This window comes from Emys orbicularis, chromosome 19, assembly GCF_028017835.1.
Source record: "Emys orbicularis isolate rEmyOrb1 chromosome 19, rEmyOrb1.hap1, whole genome shotgun sequence".
NCBI classification, from domain to species: domain Eukaryota; kingdom Metazoa; phylum Chordata; order Testudines; family Emydidae; genus Emys; species Emys orbicularis.
Genome location: NC_088701.1, coordinates 5,203,955 through 5,223,369, shown reverse-complemented (window position 1 = coordinate 5,223,369; position 19,415 = coordinate 5,203,955). Strand labels below are relative to the sequence as shown.

Here is a 19,415-nt window from a genome sequence, read left to right as displayed (position 1 = left end):
ATGAGTCCCTGAAACCACAGCAGTGAGGGAAGGTGTCACACAGGCTGCCCCGTGTGGGACTGCTCCGGAGCTATCATCTCTCTAAATCAGTGATTCTCAGACTGCCGCTCGTGAGCTGCAAGAGGTTTTAATGTGTCTCCTTTGGCTCTTTGCAGCACACGATATTACAACACTGTGATTTAATTATTAACCGATCTAAGTTATTAACCAATCTGGATGCTTTTACTATGTTATTAACCCATTGAGTTATCAACTTGCACTAAGCTACTAACTTATTTGCTGTGAGATTAATATAGATAGATATAAAACTAAATATTTCCCATCACACTGTTTAAATATGAATAGTACTATAGTAAATGAAACAATGAATTCACCCTACTGTGGCTCTTTTGCGTAACGGTGATGGCTAATTTGACTCCTGAGCTACTGAGGTCCAAGTATCACTGCTCTACATGCTGGGCGGCTACTGCAGCGAGTGGAACTATGGGACAGGATCTTGGAAAGCAGAGGTGGAGCAGGTGACTGGCATTGGACCGTCTAATCCATTTACCTCCCATACTGGGACCCAGGGCAGGGTTGTTCTTTTCAGGGCTCTAGTATTATTGGTATAGAGGCAATTCAAGAATTCCTTCTCTTCATGTCCTTTGGTTCCATGATTAATTTTGTTCTCAGCCTCTTGATTTTGTGCTGTGCTCATATCTTCCCTCTTTTTACCCTCCCCTTTTGCTATTGGTTTAGCCCTTTAAATGGGCACTAACCTCTTGAGCGCCTCTGAGCGGTGGGATGTGGTACCACTGTCCTTTTTCTTGCTCTTGGTGCCCCCTGCGGGCTGCTGACCGACCTTGGCTGACCTTCAGTGAGTTGTCCCCCCAGCCAAGTCAGGAAGTCCAAATGAACCCCTTCCAGGGTATTAAAGAGACCAGCAAATAACCAGTCTCCTTGCCCTTGCTAGGGTCTTCAGCCCAGCTCTGGGCCTTTTAAATTCAGCCCTTTGTTTGGGCTCCCAAATATGCCCAATCCCATTCTTGGGGTTTATGCCACTTTATCTGTGGCCGGAAGGGGAACCCAGGCCCGCCCACTACTCTGGGTTCCAACGCAGTGACCCTATGCACAGCAGGCACACACTGCTCACTTCAATTCTTCACTGCTATATTCCCTGGACCTCTTTCTACCGGGCCCTTTTATCTCCAGCCCTGTCTCAGGGCCAGCGTCCTCAGGTTCTACGCTCTCTGCAATCCCAATTATGTAAGGTTAGCTAACCATAAACTCTGTCTGATTGTCTGGCTCCTTTTGCCAGAGAGGAGCCCCCTCCTGCACTCCTCTGGCCTCAGCCTGGAACTGACCCGCTATAGGCAGGAACTCCTTTTATCTGCGCCAGCAGGTTTCTGACTGGCTGTTGCTCACCCTTCTAGCCCTTGGAGGACCAGGTCTCTGTGGTTTCCAAAATGGCTGCTCCAGAGACTCCTCTCTAGGCAGTCTTCGAGGACTCACCTTTGCTGTTCTTCTGTTCTCAGCCTGCTGTTTTTGGGACTGGGGAGCAGTAGGTTGCAGGAGGGCTACGGGGCCCCCAGCAGGCCAAATATACCCTGTCTCAAACCAGCTCTAGACAGCCTGTCACTGAGGTGGAAGCCATCCACAATATACAGCCCCCTCTCCTCACAGAAGGTGGACCATTGTTCTACAAAACCATAACCCTCCATCACTTACCTAGCCAGCAGTTCACTTCCATAATCTTCTGTGTTCTGTCTTCCTTTACTCGTGGGACAGGAAGGATTTTTTCAAACATGGCTTGGACATTCTTCTTCTTCAGCACACTTCCAAGAGCCCAGAAATCATCAACTATCTGTGCAGTGACATTAATTTTTATATGAAGTCTCACCAATGGTTGCCTGTCAACTTCCGAAGCCTGTCCAATCTCAGAGTGATATCTGGTGTCTTGGCTCTGCAAGCGCAACTCACTCACCTCTTGTTTTCCTATTCCTTGCAAAACTTCTTTCAATTCTTTGGAGTATTGAATCTCTAGCAATGATCATCTGTCTTCCTTGGACAGTTGGAGAACTCTGTTCAACCAAGCTTGATTTTCTTACAGGTTGGTCCAAGCTATGGTGGCTACTCACGTTCCTGGAATACCAAACATCAAGGCACTTCTAGGAATGCATGAGCCCACCCCTGCCGGCATTACCTCACCCCTGCCAGCGTGATGTCATCCACATGGTATGTCCAAGGTCACACTGCATGGGGGATGCCATGTTTGAGAGCATTCCGCTCCCACTGGCCTGACCTTGGATGTAGCAGCAGTACAAAGTCATATGGGTGGGGCAGAGAAGTGCACTCTCCAAAATGGGGTCTCCCATCTGATACTGGAAAAAACACCCCCAATTTTTACCACTACCGGATGGGAGACAAACCACACAAAAAGAAGACTGTCTGGTGTGAAACCACACAAGTGGCCTCCCTACGCCAAACTGCCATTCAAAAATGTTCTGTATATATCTCTCCATTCTCTTACACCTGCTGGATCTTGTGAGGAATCTTCCAAAGTTTCCACATTCACGAACTGGCACATCATGCGTCCATCTTCTATTCAGAAAACAGTGCACACACTCATGGGCTTTGGCCAGTGAATTCCCCTTTCTCCGATGTTTCCTGGTGGCTGTTCTGTCTGGATTGTGGTGAGCAGTAGTGAGTTGTTCAAGAGGTGCTGGAGGAGGAAATAACGCAAATGAACAACAAATTCCCAGTGACTACACATATTTCTTTGACTTTCAGTTTGCCGGGAGCCAGTGGAGTGATGCTGGCATTGAATATTGGGGTGGCATTAATCAGGGGGGCAATTATATTGTCCTACCAAAAAAGTCTTTGTTCTCTTAACACTATATTGGATCCAGACCTTCCTCATTTGTCATGTGCCAGTATATTTATGCCTGTATCTGTAAATTTCACTCCATGCATCTGAAGAAGTGAGGTTTTTTACTCACGAAAGCTTATGCCCAAATAAATCTGTTAGTCTTCAAGGTGCCACCGGACTCTTCATTGTTTTTGTGGATACAGACTAACATGGTTACCCCTCTGATACATCCTCATTTGAGTTGCTGCTTGGAGACAAGTATAAAAGAGCCGGCAAAGCTATTCTGAGCAGATGTCATGAAGGTTCAAGGGGGTTAGGTTCATGATCACAAATTATCAGTGTAGAAATACAATTATTCCCTTCCCCATATGTTCTGATAGCCAGTAAAAATCAGGGGCTTGGTCCTCAGCTGCTATATATCCATTGAGCTCCATGAAAGTATATGGAGTTACACAGCTTTATATCTGCTAAGTTTCTGGCCCTTCATCCTCAAGATATACAGACGTGTATGTATCCCTTCCCTCCCCCAGCACTGTCCCCAGACATGCAAAATACACCCTGCAGGACACAGTGAAACTCTCCACCCAAACAAACAAAGACATCTGTGGGGAGTATGACCGAGGCTGGGAGTTGGTTGAAGAAGAAACAGTAGATGAGCCACTGACTAAAGGCTTGTCTATATGGGAAAGTGTTACCACTTATGCCAATGCAGCTATACAGCTCTTGTTATCCTCATCTAACCCCACATGTGGACAAACTTGTTCTGTTTAGCCTAAACCCCTTCCAAAGTGACATAAAATAAACTGAATAAAGGTCACTCTTCTGCTGGACTGAGAGAATCCACACGAGGGGTTAACCTAGGATAAGAAAGTCAATTTAAATTCGCAGTTTAGTTCATAATGTAGAAAAGGCCGAAGAGTGACCACAAGGGGGCCAGATCTCCCACTGATATAAAACAGCATCTTTCCATTGGAGTCAATGGGGCCAGATCCCAGCTGTGAAAATCGCCATCACTCCATTGGGGTCAATACACCAATTTATGCCAGCTAAGGATCTGGCCCTATGTAATAAAGTTCCACACACTCAAGAATGGAACTGTGCCCAGAACTAGCTCTGGGACTAGGAAGAGGGAAATTAACTAGAATGAGGAAGCTCATCAGAAATTAGCCTCATGGTTACATTGAGGAAACTCTGTGCAGAGGCTGCTGGAAGCAAACCATGGAGCCCCACAGGAGGCAAAGCCCAGACACCCAGGCACAGTGAGGCTCCCTGCTTATCTCTGGCTGAGCTTCATAACCCCCGGTTGCCACAGCCCCTGTGCCGTCCATGCTCCTGGTTTTGTTTGCCCTGGTACAGTCATCCGTGCCCCTCACCCCGCCCACGTCCCCGGCTTTGTCTGCCCTTGTCCAATAACTCTGCCCTCCTTCTATGTCCCAGCCTAATCTCCCCTTTGTACAGTCATCTGCAACCCTCATTGCACCCATCTCCTCAGTCTTATCTGCCCCTTGTACAATTTCCCTTATGCTGCCTTCTGTGTATAATTCAGTCCCTCTCTGCTGGGCTGTCTCTAGTGAATCTGCTGATTGGCATTTGGCTGTTTGCCTGTTCCCCTTCCCTGGCCCCTCCCTGTCTCTCTGTCCATCCTTAGCCTGTGAGTTCCTCAGGTCAAGGACGGTCCCTTCTTGCATCTCTGGAAAGCACCTAGCACATGGCAGGCACTGCCACAAACATGTCTCCAAAATTTACACAGCAGAGAATTAGCCAGGGGAACTCACTGCCACTGGATGTCAGTGAGGCAGAGGGTGAAGGGTCCGATTCTGATTTCCAAACAGGGCCCTTTGCACTGATTTAAAGGGACTTTCATGTAACTAAGAATCAGGCCATATTTAAATTAAGCATAAAAAGAACCATTTACATTAGGCAGGATAAAAAAATAAATATAAGGGCTCTACCCCTGCGCCCTTCTGCTTCATGGCACAAACCAATCACTAATTGCCTGGAGTCAGAAATGTCCCCATATTTCAGAAGTGTCCACCTTAATTCTATTTGTTTTGAATTAATGGCTAATCCCAAAGGGACATGGCCCCTGCAAAGTGAGCGCCACCCAGGTCAATCTCTGGCAAGATACTTCGAGGGGTCTGACTGCTCACTCCTTTTATGTCCATCACTGGCAATCATAAGCTTTTGGCTCCCACATAATTGCTGGTGGTTTAGCAGCATTTCTTTTTACACATGCTTTGGAATTCGTTGGTCTTTCGATCTTATAATACTTCCCTACCAGGAAAGCTGCTGATCTCAAACCAGTCCTGATGCAGGCGATTGCTGAGGTCAGTTTCTAATACCCTCATTTCTGATCTTGTCCTGCCACTTGATATGAAACAGCTGATGGAAACGACGACAACATCAGGAGAATCGACAGCATCAATCCGGTGTCCTTCAGCCTTCCTCACCACACGCATTTCACTTCCAGATTACACAGTCAGTATAACTGTGGTTCTAAATTTCCACAGTTTCATAGCAAGCCTGATGTCATGATGGTCCCACAGAGACTCCTGAGGGACCTGAAACGCGGCAGCTGCTGCTGCTATATGAGCTACGGGCACCCACATCTTTCAAGCATCTTCCAGGACTGTCTATGATGCTGCCCAAATATTTAACAGTCCAGACAGGTGAACATTGAGCTCTTTCTAATTTGGAGCTGGAGGCTGTTGGATGCTAATGGCCAGGGACTTCATTTTATCTGGGTTAATAGCCAGACCAATGCATGCGACTTCTCACCTGACCAGCTCACCATCAGCTGCATCGATTCACGGAACTGGGCCAACAGGACAATGTCATTGGCATATTCAGGATCTCAAAGTAGAATAGTGTTCAGCTTAACGCCACTGATAGCCACCTCCTCAAATATATCCAATAGCCAATCAGTGCTGGCATAGGCGTGTCCACCTAGGGGCTCCTTACACCTTCCACTCAAGTGGTGATAGTGGTTCAAGTCAGTGAGGTCTAATATATATAATGTACCCTGGTCTTCATCAGCAGATCTCAAAATGCTTCATAAAGGAGGTCAATGTCATTATACCCATTTTACTGATGGGGACACAAATGCCCAGAGGGTTACCCTGCAACAGAGCCGGGACAGGAACCCAGATCTTCTGACCCTCAGTCCAACCCCACTGCCACCAGACCCCACTGTCTTGCCTCCAACGTAACCTTCAAGGTGCTTTAAAAAAAAATACAGTTAGTCTCAGAATTGTTACTTGCCCACAAATCTCATGATTGGGGCCTTACCAAATTCATGGTCTGTTTTGATCAATTTTACAGTCAAAGGATTTCAAAAAGTGTAAATTTCGCAGTTTCAGTTATTTAAATCTGAAATTTCATGGTGTTGAAACTGTGGGTGTCCTGACCCAAAAATGGGTGGTGGGGGATTGCAAGGCTACTGTACGGGGGTCGTGATATTGCCACCATTACTTCTGCACTGCTGCTGGCGGTGGCATTGCCTTCAAAGCTGGGTGGCTGGAGAGTGGCGGCTGCTGGCTGGAAGCCCAACTCTGAAGGCAGCGTTGCCACTAGCAGCAGTGCAGAAGTGAGGGTGACATGGGTGGGGTCATAACTTTATTGGGGGGAGCAGGGCCGGCATTATGGGGGGGTGACCACCCAGGATGCTGTTGTCCAAGGGGTGCCATGGTCACCCCCCGCAAGCCCACCCACAGCCACCCAAGGCCTCTTTATCCCCCTTCAACCCAAGCGTTCGGCCTGGAGCCAGGGAGGGGCCGGGCTTAGGGCACCCCAGTTGAGGGCTCGCTCCCACCTCCAGGAACCTCCCCTGGCTGGAGGAAGCTGCTGGTGGCTGGTGGTGGTGCAGACGTAAGGGTGGCAATCCTGCAACCCCTCTGCAATAGCCAGATGTCATGGTCCGTGACATGTTTTTCCTGGCCATGAATTTGGAAGGGCCGTACTCATGATCATCCTTGGGATCGTGTAATCACTGACCTAGTGGATTTTGTGCTGGCGTGAGCGAGAGCGTGTAGAGTTATCAGTGAAATGCTGAGCTGCTGTCCCCATGGAGTCACTACAAGGCAACGGCCGCTCTTGGATTACAAGTGGAAGGAAGGGATTCTGGCTACATCCCCCTGCACGGCTAGCCTGCCTGCCCACTCAAATTGCCAATCAGCAGAATACCTTGGCATTGGTTCCACCCATGGGACAGTCTCTGACTTCCTTCAGCTGGACAAGCGGTGCTCAGAGAATGAACACTGCCACTAAACTCTTAACTAGCTGGTGTGAACGAGCCCCTGGCAGGGTTACAGCTGGTGTAGCGAACTCCACTGCCCTGCAGTCGCTAGCACATGTTCCCTCATACCCTGAGAAGTCCACAGGAGATTATCAGATCCAGCAGACCTTGGGGTGTCCAGGTTGGTGTAGAATGTCCCCTTAGTTCTTCAAGTGTTCATTTGCCTTTGTGGATCAAGATGCAAATGCAACAAGCTTCCAGTTGGAAGAGTGATTGTAACTCCAGTTATTGGTGAGAAACTGACATTTTTCTGATCATGAAACCTTCTGCTAATGACACCTGCTATCTTGTCTAGTGTGTCTCAAGGAATAGTACAGGACCCCATCAGGTGAGGTGCTGGCAGAGGCTGCTCTATGTACATGCAATGTAGGCAGCTGTCTATGGTGTCAGACTTCTGAACAGTTGCCTACAGTGGCAAATTTAGCCTGTCAAGTATCAGAGGGGTAGCCGTCTTAGTCTGGATCTGAAACTGCTTTTGTAGTTGGCTAGCCATACACAGTCTTTGTTTAATCCTGAGCTGATGGTGTCAAATTTGCAGATGAACTGAAGCTCAGCAGTTTCTCTTTGAAGTCGTCCTGAAGTTTTTTTGCTGCAGGATGGCTACCTTTAAATCTGCTATTGTGTGTCCAGGGAGATTGAAGTGTTCTCCTACAGGTTTTTGTATATTGCCATTCCTAATATCTGATTTGTGTCCATTTATCCTTTTACGTAGGGACTGTCCAGTTTGGCTGATGTACATAGCAGAGGGGCATTGCTGGCACATAATGGCGTATATTACATGGGTGGACGTGCAGGTGAATGAACCGGTGATGGTGTGGTTGATCTGGTCAGGTCCTGTGATGGTGTCACTGGTGTAGATATGTGGGCAGAGTTGGCATCAAGGTTTGTTGCATGGATTGGTTCCTGAGTTAGAGTTACTATGGTGCGGTGTGTAGTTACTGGTGAGAATATGCTTTAGGTTGGTGGGTTGTCTGTGGGTGGGTGAGGACTGGCCTGCCACCCAAGGCCTGTGAAAGTGAGGGATCGTTGTCCAGGATGGATTGTAGATCACTGATGATGCGTTGGAGAGGTTTTAGCTGGGGACTGTATGTGACGGTCAGTGGAGTTCTGTTGGTTTGTTCCCTGGGCTTGTCTTGCAACAGGAGGCTTCTGGGTACACGTCTGGCTCTGTTGATCTGTTTCCTTATTTCCTCGTGTGGGTATCGTAGTTTTGAGAATGCTTGGTGAAGATTTTGTAGGTGTTGGTCTCTGTCTGAGGGGTTGGAGCAGATGCGGTTGTACCTCAGTGCTTGGCTGTAGACAATGGATCGTGTGGTGTGTCCGGGATGAAAGCTGGAGGCATGAAGGTAGGCATACCAGCCAACTACAAAAGCAGTTTCTCCTCCCTTGGTGTTCACACCTCAACTGCTAGAAGAGGGCCTCATCCTCCCTGATTGAACTAACCTCGTTATCTCTAGCCTGACTCACTCTTGCTTGCATATTTATACCTGCCTCTGGAAATTTCCACTACATGCATCCGACGAAGTGGGTATTCACCCACGAAAGCTCATGCTCCAATACATCTGTTAGTCTATAAGGGGCAACAGGACTCTTTGCTAAATTTAGCCTGGCTGCCCCCATGTCATGCAAGACCACACTGCCACTCACTGGAATTTGGCACTGCCGCCCTTTCCTTCATGATATAGGAGTGACTGAGCCAAATCTCCCACCCTAGGCTTCTGAGGAGGGGGATGGTACACTGAAGTTTTGCCTAGGGCGGCAGATTGACTTGAGCAGCCTCTGGGAGAGAAGTGCTGATTTCAACATATTCTGATAAAAGTCAATGGGAGTTGAGCAATCTCAGAGCCTGGAAGTCTAAGGACCAGAAACTGGAACCACAGAGACGCTATGATTCTGCACTGACCTGGAGAGGAAATGGTTGGGTCAGAGTCCCTGACCCGTGTGACCACAGGCGTCCGTTCCCCTGGAAAGGCATGATGACGGCTCCTATCAATATAAACTGCACCGACGGCCAGGAGCAGAACATAGACATCCGCAGCCATGCACCCGGACAGCTCCTACCACAAATGGGACAACTCAGAGCAGGTGGAACTGACAGTGCAGGAAGCGAGCAGCGTACCTGGGAGAGGTGGTAAAGGTGAGCTGGCCTGAGGAAGGGTGGTCTTGTGATTAAGGAGCTACCCTGGGAGTCAGGAGGCCTGTGTCCGATTCCTGGCTTTGCTTATTTGAGTTTGGCCGGTGCCCACAATCAGGATAGTTTCTCTCTCCCCCAAATTAGTGTCTGGATTGAGTCTGGATAGTCCCATCATCCACATCAACTCCTTTCTTATCATGGGGCAAACTCATCCCTGGGTCACTCCAGTGCCTTCAGTGTTGCTATTCCAGGGATGAAACTGGTCCTGTGAGCCTGCCCATATCTTCCCGCTACAGCCTGAGAGGATTCCCATGCTCCCTTTAAGGCAGGAGCGTCTCAATCTGGGTGTCACACTCCCCTGCCCTTCCCATATTGCTAAAAGGGAGAGGGATTCCCAACATGGAAAATGGAACACAGGGAAGGCTGAGAACTACCTCAAGGTATTCATATGGTGAATCCCTCCCCTCCCTTTGTTCAGTCATCTTCTCTTGTAGGGAACCATGTTCAGTGCCGGGAGTCTATCCCGAAAGGGAATGTTAGGAGGGGTTGATCCTGCATTGAGATATCTAACCAGTGCTGCTCCCCACAGCTCTTTGCCTTTCCAACTCCACCCAAGGGAAGGCCTTTGCGATCCTGTATGTCCTGCTGGTGATTTGCATTGCAGTGGCCACAGCTCTCATCGTAGTGAACCTTGGGAAATGTAAGTCTCCTGTTCGTTTCTACCTCGCCCTCACATCTCACCTGCCAAGAATGAGGCTGCTCTGACTAGTTTGGGGTGGATTTTAGCAGTGGGGCACAAAATTGGGCTGAGACTGGAGGCTCAGATGTGACCTTAATTATGGAGCAGTTGCCATTGCTAGGTAACTTTCACTCACCTCTGAGTTAAGGTGACCGGATTTTCAAAGGGGTGGGATTTGTCCTTAGCATAACTTCCGCTAGCTTTCCACGGGACTTGTGCTCGTAAATCTCAGAAAAATCCCACCCAAAATCAATAACCGGGGCATGTTTGTGGTGACATTTTGAAGGTTGTGAAATATTCATACAAAAATGTTCTTTTTTCAGTCGTGTTCTGTGGCCAGTGCAAAGGGCTGTCGGCCGATCATGCTAGCGGAGAGGGAATGTCTGGGAGTGACAACAATGCAACGGGGGCATGACACAGTGCGCTGCCACAATTGCCTCTTCCCCATTAACACAAGGAAAGCTTGGGCCCGACACATGCATTCCTTTCCTATTTAACTTTGCAACCAGCTAACCACACACAAACCGATGCAGGCTCCTTGTGGCAGGAAGCAGCTTTCTGCTCTGCACAGCAGTCAGAGCCCTGCATTGCTCTGGGAAGGCTGAGCCTTTTCACTCTCAGCTTTGCTATGCCCCTTTGAGCTCTCCAGCCACATTCTGCACCCGTGTGTAGCAGTAGCAGCTGCACCGCACATCTTGGGCCACTGGCAGCTCAGTGTAACATAGAGCAGCCCCAACGCAGCTCTACATTGTACTGAGGACCGAGCTGGTGTCCAGAATAATGAATCCCTGTGTTGAGCACAGTGTACCTGTAGCAGAGGATCCCAGCTAGGAAGAGGTAATGGACATCAGAAGTCTTGGGTGGTAACTGGGAGGAAAGTGCACTATACAGCAGCACTGATGTCCCCACAGATATGGGTTTCCCCTCCTGTTAAATTTTACTCTGCAATCAAAAGTCTCATATCTACAGTGTCCCAGGGTCTTGCCGAAGCCCAGCTGGATCGAGATACAATAAGAAGAGATTCCAAGAGAAATCTGTCACATCACCAGGACTATATAGGTGAGAGGATAAAGAAAATGTTTCTAATCCTTGTCGGACTTCGCAAGTCTTTTTTGGTCCTTACACCTCAAGGGAGGGGAGAGATGGGCCCACGGGGTCAGTTGCAGGGCTGGTGAAGTTGATGTAGCTCCTTGGACTTCAGTGGAGCTGAGCAGACATACATCAGCTGGAGATCTGACCACAGCTAAGACAGGACTGTAGATTATTGTGGGGAGTGGGACGACCACAGGAGGTGGAAGCAGTTCTTAGAAGTTGTTGGACAACATTGTCCTACTCCTAGGATCACTGATTGTTCAGTGAGATTTTGTTCTGATGAAGTCACGTTTCTACCAGTGTCTCATTGGCTGAGAGTGTTGTCCTGCTGGGGAAGCCTTGGCGTAGATGGAATTTGTCTGTTCCAGGAGTAGGCATGTGCCTGGGACTTCCATAAACAGTCACTGCTTGGGTGAGTGGGAACAGAGACCTGTGTCCCCCAGGAAAGATCCCAGTTTAAAGGAAGTAAGGAAGCAATAATCTGGACGGGGGAGAAGTGTAGTGGTGGGTCCCCAATCATCCAGCAGATGGTCCCTGCAAACCCACCTACAGTTGGAACCATTCTACAGAGGCAGGGCCAATGGGAACCACCATGCTGGGTGTCCCTGATGCCCCTGGATTACCTCAATGCACTCCTGGGTCTGACCTGTTCTTTCTACCACAGTCCCCCTGCACGGGTCATTATTTTCCTTTGGGACACTAAACACTGTAACGAGACTGCACCCACCTGGACAGGATGGGTGTCACTGTGCAGCACGTCACGGGCACTGAGAACATCCCAGTAACAGTGGGTTAGTACTCAGACCCCGCTGCTCCAAAAGGGGTCTGAGCCCCAGCTGAGCAGAGGTTGGCTGCTGTTGGGGCTAAGGCATGGGCTGGAATTCACAAGATCTGGCTTCAGTCCCCAGTTTTGCCACTGACTCCCTGTGTGACCTTGAAAGAGTCACTTCATTCCTTTGTTCCTCAGTTTCACTATCTGTGAAATGGGTAACATTTCTTGTCTATTTGTATTGTAACCATCTCTCGCTCTGTGTCTATGCAGTGCCCAGAGCAACAGTGCCCAATCTCAGTTTGGGTTTGTGCAGCACCTGGCACAAAGGGGCCCTAATCTCAGTTGGGGCCTCTAGGCAGCATTGTAATATAAATCATTAATAGCTATAAGTGAAACCCATTTACATCCTTGCAAACGACTGCGCTCGCTCTATAAATTTCACACACTCCTGGATGAATGGTCCTTACCCAGCACTCCTCAGGGGTGGAGCGTTTGAGTGGGGCAGCATGAGGTCCTGTGTTGTTATTTAAAATGGAAAATCCCCCTTCTCTCATCTTCCTTTTAGAGTTGAAGATGTCCAAAGAATTCAACGTGTTTAACAGTCGACTTCTTAATGGTATGTTCTGCTGATGTTTCTCAAGAGGTTGGGCATAAACAGTTCCATTGTACTGCCAACCCCAGCATTCAAAAATCATGAGTGAAGCCCATGAGACTGGCTTAAAAATCATTATTTTTTTTAGAAATTCAATAAATGTTGGGCTTGATTCTGCTCTGGTTTCTGAACCTTTCAGGTCATGCTTGGGTCACGTTATTAAGCTGTTCTCCGCTACCACGAAGGGTAGAAATTATTTTTTTCTAATGAAAGCTGAGATTCTCTCCTAACTGCATAAATCCAGGAGCTGGGGCTGAAGAAACATATCAAGTGTCACAAAACCTGCAATAAAATCGTGGAGGTTGCACATGGGTGGAGTCTCTCCCTTCGACACGCCCAAGTACAGCAGTTGTTTCCTGCTCCCTGTTGTCTGCAGTGTCCAAGGAGATGGCTGGGGTTAGGCTGGGGATCGAGGAGATCCAAGCTGATCACGTGAAAGACCCATCACATCTCCAGGACGCCATAGGTGAGAAACATCCTTTTCCTTCCTTTACCTGATCACTGCTACTTCCTTGTAGAGGGACTCCTGGGTCTGAGCTTCCCGTGTGAAGGACAAGCTGAAATGGAAGTAGAGAAGGAGGATGAGAAAGGGGGAGTGTGAGGCTGGAGCCGGGAGCCCTACATGGATAATCCCGTTTTAGTTTGGGATCAGCTGCATCCTGCTCCCATGGGCCATCCCAGGTTTTATCCTGAGCCCCGTTCATGCTGCAGCAGAACTTTGGATCTCAGACCCTGATCCAGCAAATGCACTTATGCATGTGTAACCCACTGGTGAGCACGTGTGACAGGTCCCCCACTGTGCTGGTCTAGGAGATGATTGGGTAGCTTTGTCTCAAGCTGTAGTATTTCCTGCTTTTAGCCCTGGAGGACCCCAGTTCAATCCCCAAGTTGTTACCCACGATAGCAGCTGTCAATCTACTCTAGGCTCCCGATTACTGTGTGGGATGATACATGCTCAGAGCAGTCGTTTTCGACCTGTGGTCCGTAGACCTGTGGGGGTCCGCACACTATGCCTAAGATTTCAATAGGGGTCCACACCACCATTGAGGGGGAGGGATAGCTCAGTGGTTTGAGCGTTGGCCTGCTAAACCCAGGGTTGTGAGTTCAATCCTTGAGGGGGCCATTTGGGGATTTAGTTGGGGAATTGATCCTGCTTTGAGCAGGGGGTTGGACTAGATGATCTCCTGAGGTCCCTTCCAACCCTAATAATCTATGATTCTATGATTGAAAAGCTCAGCGGTTTGCAAATGAAAACAGGTTGAAAATCACTGGCTTTGTCTTTAAGTGCTTTGCTGCATTGTGGTCTAAGTACCCTGTAGATACGTTGGAGTGAGAGGCCGGGGGTTATGGGGGGACTCTGGTTTGCTCAGCGCTGCTGAGAGTTCACAGGGCCTGCAGAAGGAATTTGGGAATGCTCAGCCTTTCTGGTATCAGGCCCATACAGTGCTAACATGAGCCGGATTCTGTGATGCAGAAGTGGAGTGTGGGCTACCTGATTGTGAGCCTACTGACATAAAAATTCACTCACTGAATCCAACAGTTGGCTTGAAGGAAAATCAATGAGCCCAGGCTAGCAGAGGTGCTCAGGTAATACAATGGGCGACTCCGGTATCAGAGCATAGGTAGGTCGAAGGCTGTGAATGGGGACAGAGAGTGTGTTTGCGGATCGATGGACACAGAGAAATTTCCAGCCGCTGTAAAGGAAGGTCTGAGCCAGCCCAGAAATATCAACCTGTTGATTCCGGTGGCATTTTTCTACCCCCTGCCTCCCCTGACAGAGATAAGGAACCTAACGCACAGTATGTCGAAGGAGCTGGCTGAGGTGAGAAGGGACCATGACAGACTCCAGCAGGTCTTGAGCAGGGTGCAGGACGAGTTACAGAATCTCACAGGTAAATAGTCGCCGGGTAGGGCTGTGACGCCTGTGACAGCGTTATCTGAAAGGCTCAGTGTCAGTAAAAGGCAACAGGGACAGCACTTTCGCCTGTCATGTTCCCAATAGGCCTATGGCCTGCGCAGCTCCCCCTGGACTGAAACTGACCACATCTCCCCAGCTGGGAGTCCCCAGTGACTGTAGAGCCAGCACAGATGTCTCCTTTGCCACCCTCCTGTCTGGCCCCGATTCTCTCATTGGTTCTATGCCTTGGGCACCAGAGTTGGTGTAGAATCATCCAGAGACTCAGGGAACCATAAGCCATTCCCTGATATCTGCCCTTCACTCAATGAAAATGGACACAGCTGATAATCTTGGCCCTAGTTGGCTAAATACATAAAGAAGCCTAACATGGGATGGATACAATACTGTATGGCAGAAGCCACCAGATGGTGCTGCTGTACATCAGCTTGCAAGTTCTCTTTCCGAGCATGTCAGTGGTATTCAGTCTTTGAAGACATGATATGTTGTTGTTTGCAGGCTGTGATATTTTGGGGGGGCAGCTGTTTTTTGTTTATCGGCACCTATTTTCCAGGACTAGTGCACAGAGCGAAAATCAACAAGTTATACTAGGAAAATATTAACTCACTGATTTATTTTCAATGGGAAACCGACCTACCAGGCCCTGCCATCTGCTACCACATGTCAGAGGGGTGACACTGCCATGTAACTTAGGGTTACCATATTTCAATCCTGCGAAAAGAGGACACTCCACGGGGCCCCGGCCCTGCCCCAACTCCGCCCCTTCCCCTTCCCCGCCCTAACTCCGCCCCTTCCCCAAAGTCCCCGCCCCAACTCCGCCCCCAGGGTGACCAGAGCAAACCCCCCCCCCCCCCATTCCTCCTTCCTCCGCAAGTGCTGGAGGGAGGCCCGGGAGACGCAGGGGAGCGCGGGGCCGGGGTGAGTGAGTGTCCGGCCTGGCCCCGAGCGCAGGCAGAACTCTGGCGCGGTACCTGGAGGGAGAGTAGGGGGGCGGCCCGCGGGGCCAGGCGGCGGCTGTTCTCCCCACCTGGGCAGCGGGACTCGGGAGCAGCCGCTGCTGCAGCTGCCACTGCTGCGGGGGGAGGAAGCGGCCAAGCACGTGGGGCTCGGCGGCTGCGGCTCTGGCGCCCGGGCCGAACCCTCCGAGCCTGGGCCTGCTGCGGGGACCCAGCAGCGCGCACGCTGTGCCCAGCCCCTGGCCAGTCACGTCTGGGCTGCTGCCCAGCTGGGTGCAATCCCGCAGGCGGCCCCGTTCGTTCCCCTGCGGGACCCGAGCGGCAGGGGGGGCTGGGGCCTGCTGCCCCCACTCCGGGGCCGCCCGCAGGATTGCACCAGCTGGGTCCCCGCAGCAGGCGCGGGCTCAGGGGTTCACGCCCCGGGCACCAGAGCCGCAGCCGCCGAGCACCACATGCTTGGCCGCTTCCTCCCGTGGCAGTGGGAGCTGCAGCAGCGGCTGCTCCCGAGTCCGGCTGGCCCCGGAAAGTTGGAGCCCAGGGAGGAGGCGGTCCCCTTACCATGCCTCCCTATTTTCCCAGACATGTCCTGCTTTTTGGAAATTCCTCCCGGACGGGGATTTGAGGACCAAAAAGCCGGACATGTCCGGGAAAATCCGGACGTATGGTAACCCTAATGTAACTTATAAAACCACCCCACAGAGGATGAATATCAAAGTATGAATATTTGCAACAAACTATTTAGCAAGCTTTTCAGGAGGGTGAAATTCATGCTTAAGTCCAAATACTGAATAAATTCTTGAATTCCTTTAACTGCTTGTGAGCAGTTAGAATGCATTTTCACTCTCTAATCCAGGCTTGTCCCATAATTTGACTTCTCACAGAATTCACCTGCATGAAATGTCCACCTGGCTGGCAGCGTTTTGAGAAAAGTTGCTACTTCTTTTCAACATCGACTAAATCCTGGCCGGACGCTAAGCAGTTCTGTATGGATCAAAAGTCTGGCCTGGTTATCGTTAACACCGAAGAGGAACAGGTAAGCCAGCCACTCAGATTCCTATTGTGGATCATGCAGAATGGAAGGAATTAAGCACAAGGGGCCAGATTCTGTGCTGTTACCCCAGGGTGAATCTTGAGTTACTCTAGATTTACCCCCAGCATAACTGAGATCACAGACTGGCCCAAGTTCTCCAGGAATTTAGAAATATTTTTGGTTGTAGCTTGCTGTTCAAGGGGGATTGAGGGGAACTCGATACTTAGTCATTTGAAAAATGTCGAGTGAGCTCTGTGATAAGAAATCTCAGTGTCAGATGTGGATGGTTTGATGTGAAACAAAATTTCATGTGTGTGTGTGTTGGGGGGGCAGTTATAATCCCGTGTGAATCCAAATCACAGTTTCATGGGGACCTAAAAATTATATTTGATTGCTACTGACCTAGGCAGGATTTCAGCTGCTGACCCAGAGGTAAAATGCTTTTCACAGGCGCTCACTTCTACACTACGAAAGGCCTTTTGCTATCCTAGGGAAGACCCCACTCCAGATTCCTCATCAAGACATTGCAGAAGGAATCCTGCCCTGAGGGAGAATCCACCTTAAGTTTTAAATTGAACCCAGTGCCTGCTGGGAACAGGACTTTGGGAGACTAGTTGGTGCTGGGAGGATGCCCATGTAGTGCAGAGGTGGGCAAGACACTGGTGTGAATCTGGAGTCACCAGAACCTAAATCTGACTCACGAGCAGTACAGCTCATAGCGTGTGTATTTCGCTATCCCGTCTTCAGTTCTGGATTTAAGGCTCCCCCAGTAACCAGGGTGCAGAATGGGACTTAACAGGGACTGTAAGATGATTCCTTGGTTCCCCTGCCTGGAGGAGACCTATGGCCATGGATTTCACAGTCCCCAGAGGCAGATCCTCAGCAGCTGTAGAAGGACTGAAAATTATCTACAGCCCTCAGGGAACAGCAGCGTAATATTCAGCCTTATTATTATCACTTACCTGTATTGTGGTAGCACCTAGAAGTACCAATCAGAGCCCTGTTGTGCTAGGTGCTGTACACACATCACAAAAGGACAGTTCCTGCCCAAAACAGGCCAGTGTTCACCTCCCATTGTGAAGGGGAAATTTGCAGGGCTAAGGGCAGAGATGAGACATTTGAAGTACAGCTGGTCAGAAAATGAGCTTTTTTTTCCCTGTGGAAAATTTCATTTTGGGGGGCAAACATTTATATATTGCAATTTTTTGGCTGAAAATCGAAACATTTCAATTTGGAAATGCTGCTGCAGTGCCTCATGGGAGCTGTAGTTTGGATGCCTCAGGCCCCCATTCTTTAGAGGTCAGGTTAGCTAGTCAGTCTACATCTCCCGTGATGTAGAACAGTCATTCCTCTTGAAGAGAGGAAGCAATGCATCATGGGAGTGCCTGGTGCATCATGGGAATGTAGGGTGGCCAGCCCTCATGTAAAGGGTTGGGAAAACAGCGGGGGGGATGAGAATCTACAGCGACAGACTCTGCTGGCCACAAACACAGGCCCCATGAAACCTCCTCACCTCCCCCCTCACCTTCTGCTTGGGATCATGATTGTCTCCTTCACCTGTTTTCCCACATAGACATTTTTGTCAAACCACATCACTAACCCCCACATGTACTGGCTCGGCCTCAGCGACTCAGCGAAGGAAGGAGAGTGGCGCTGGCTGGACGGCAGCCCCCTGTCTCTTAGGCAAGTTCCTCTTTCTTCAGCCTCTTTGAAGAGCGAACTGTCCCTTACAATCAGCTGTTTCTGCTTTATCTGCTGTCCTGCTAAAGAGCCAGATGGAGCATTGATACCAATGCAATTGATACTAGAGGGGTCTCTGGTCCCCTTTAGTGGCTAAACCACGTAAAGAAGGTTATGAGTCTGCTACTGCCTCCATGCTAATGTCATCCAGGGTCAGCACAGAGCAGGGACTGGACCTGGGATGTTCCTGGGGAGCAGAAAGCTGCTTGACCATGGGGCATTCTGAATGTCCTGCTAAGGAACGGTGCTGGGGAGAACAGCAACATGGCCCAGGGGACAGGGCCGTGGACAAGGAGGCAGCACTCCTGGGTTCTAGTCCCAGCCCCATGAGTGTGCTCTGCTGGCCGACTGTGAGGCACGTCTCTTCCTGCTCTGTGCCTCAGTTTCCTCACCTGTAAAATGCACTGGAAACTGATGTTGTCCAAGCTGAGAACAGCTCCGGCTTGAGCAGTGACTGGGCCAGCTTCCCCCTATTCAGTGGCTACCACCAACCTGCCATGGCTGTGAGCTCCAGGCATCACCTCAAGGAGTGAGTAGGCAGATCAGTCCATGCCCACCTTGACTCTCTCTGTTAAAACTATCAGACCAGTTAGTGCCCATTGGCGTTGGTGATGTGGAGACCTGTCCCCTAGGAGCTGGCTCATTTCATAGCACCTGCAAGGAGGAGGTTTTCAAACCAGAGACCTCCAATTTCATGTGGCTTCGGTTTCCTTCTCAGGTTCTGGGTGCCCGGGGAACCCAACAATTCTGGGGCGCACGGGGAAGACTGCGGCACCCTGCTCTTTGACGGGAAGTGGAACGATGCCATCTGCTCCTTGACTCATTACTGGATCTGCGAACGGCAGTGCTAGATGAGTCCCTGAAACCACAGCAGTGAGGGAAGGTGTCACACAGGCTGCCCCGTGTGGGACTGCTCCGGAGCTATCATCTCTCTAAATCAGTGATTCTCAGACTGCCGCTCGTGAGCTGCAAGAGGTTTTAATGTGTCTCCTTTGGCTCTTTGCAGCACACGATATTACAACACTGTGATTTAATTATTAACCGATCTAAGTTATTAACCAATCTGGATGCTTTTACTATGTTATTAACCCATTGAGTTATCAACTTGCACTAAGCTACTAACTTATTTGCTGTGAGATTAATATAGATAGATATAAAACTAAATATTTCCCATCACACTGTTTAAATATGAATAGTACTATAGTAAATGAAACAATGAATTCACCCTACTGTGGCTCTTTTG

At 49.6% G+C, this 19,415-nt stretch overlaps 1 protein-coding gene across 1 annotated transcript; it reads left to right on the top strand.

Moving 5' to 3' along the window:
- The first annotated feature begins 9,182 nt into the window (after positions 1 to 9,182).
- LOC135891616 (CD209 antigen-like protein C) lies at positions 9,183 to 19,023 on the top strand. Its single transcript, XM_065419226.1, has 9 exons — positions 9,183 to 9,279; positions 9,866 to 9,976; positions 10,985 to 11,074; positions 12,445 to 12,495; positions 12,908 to 12,997; positions 14,310 to 14,423; positions 16,284 to 16,435; positions 18,006 to 18,115; positions 18,891 to 19,023. Exons 1-9 carry the CDS (start codon positions 9,183 to 9,185, stop codon positions 19,021 to 19,023), a joined length of 948 nt encoding a protein of 315 aa, XP_065275298.1.
- The last annotated feature ends 392 nt before the right edge of the window (positions 19,024 to 19,415 follow it).

Coding starts and splice junctions, on each gene's coding strand:
- LOC135891616 (XM_065419226.1), top strand. CDS start 9,183: ATGCACCCGGACAGCTCCTACCACAAATGGGACAACTCAGAGCAGGTG. Junction 9,977..10,984: donor CGTAGTGAACCTTGGGAAAT/GTAAGTCTCCTG, acceptor TCATATCTACAG/TGTCCCAGGGTCTTGCCGAA. Junction 18,116..18,890: donor GGCAGCCCCCTGTCTCTTAG/GCAAGTTCCTCT, acceptor TTTCCTTCTCAG/GTTCTGGGTGCCCGGGGAAC.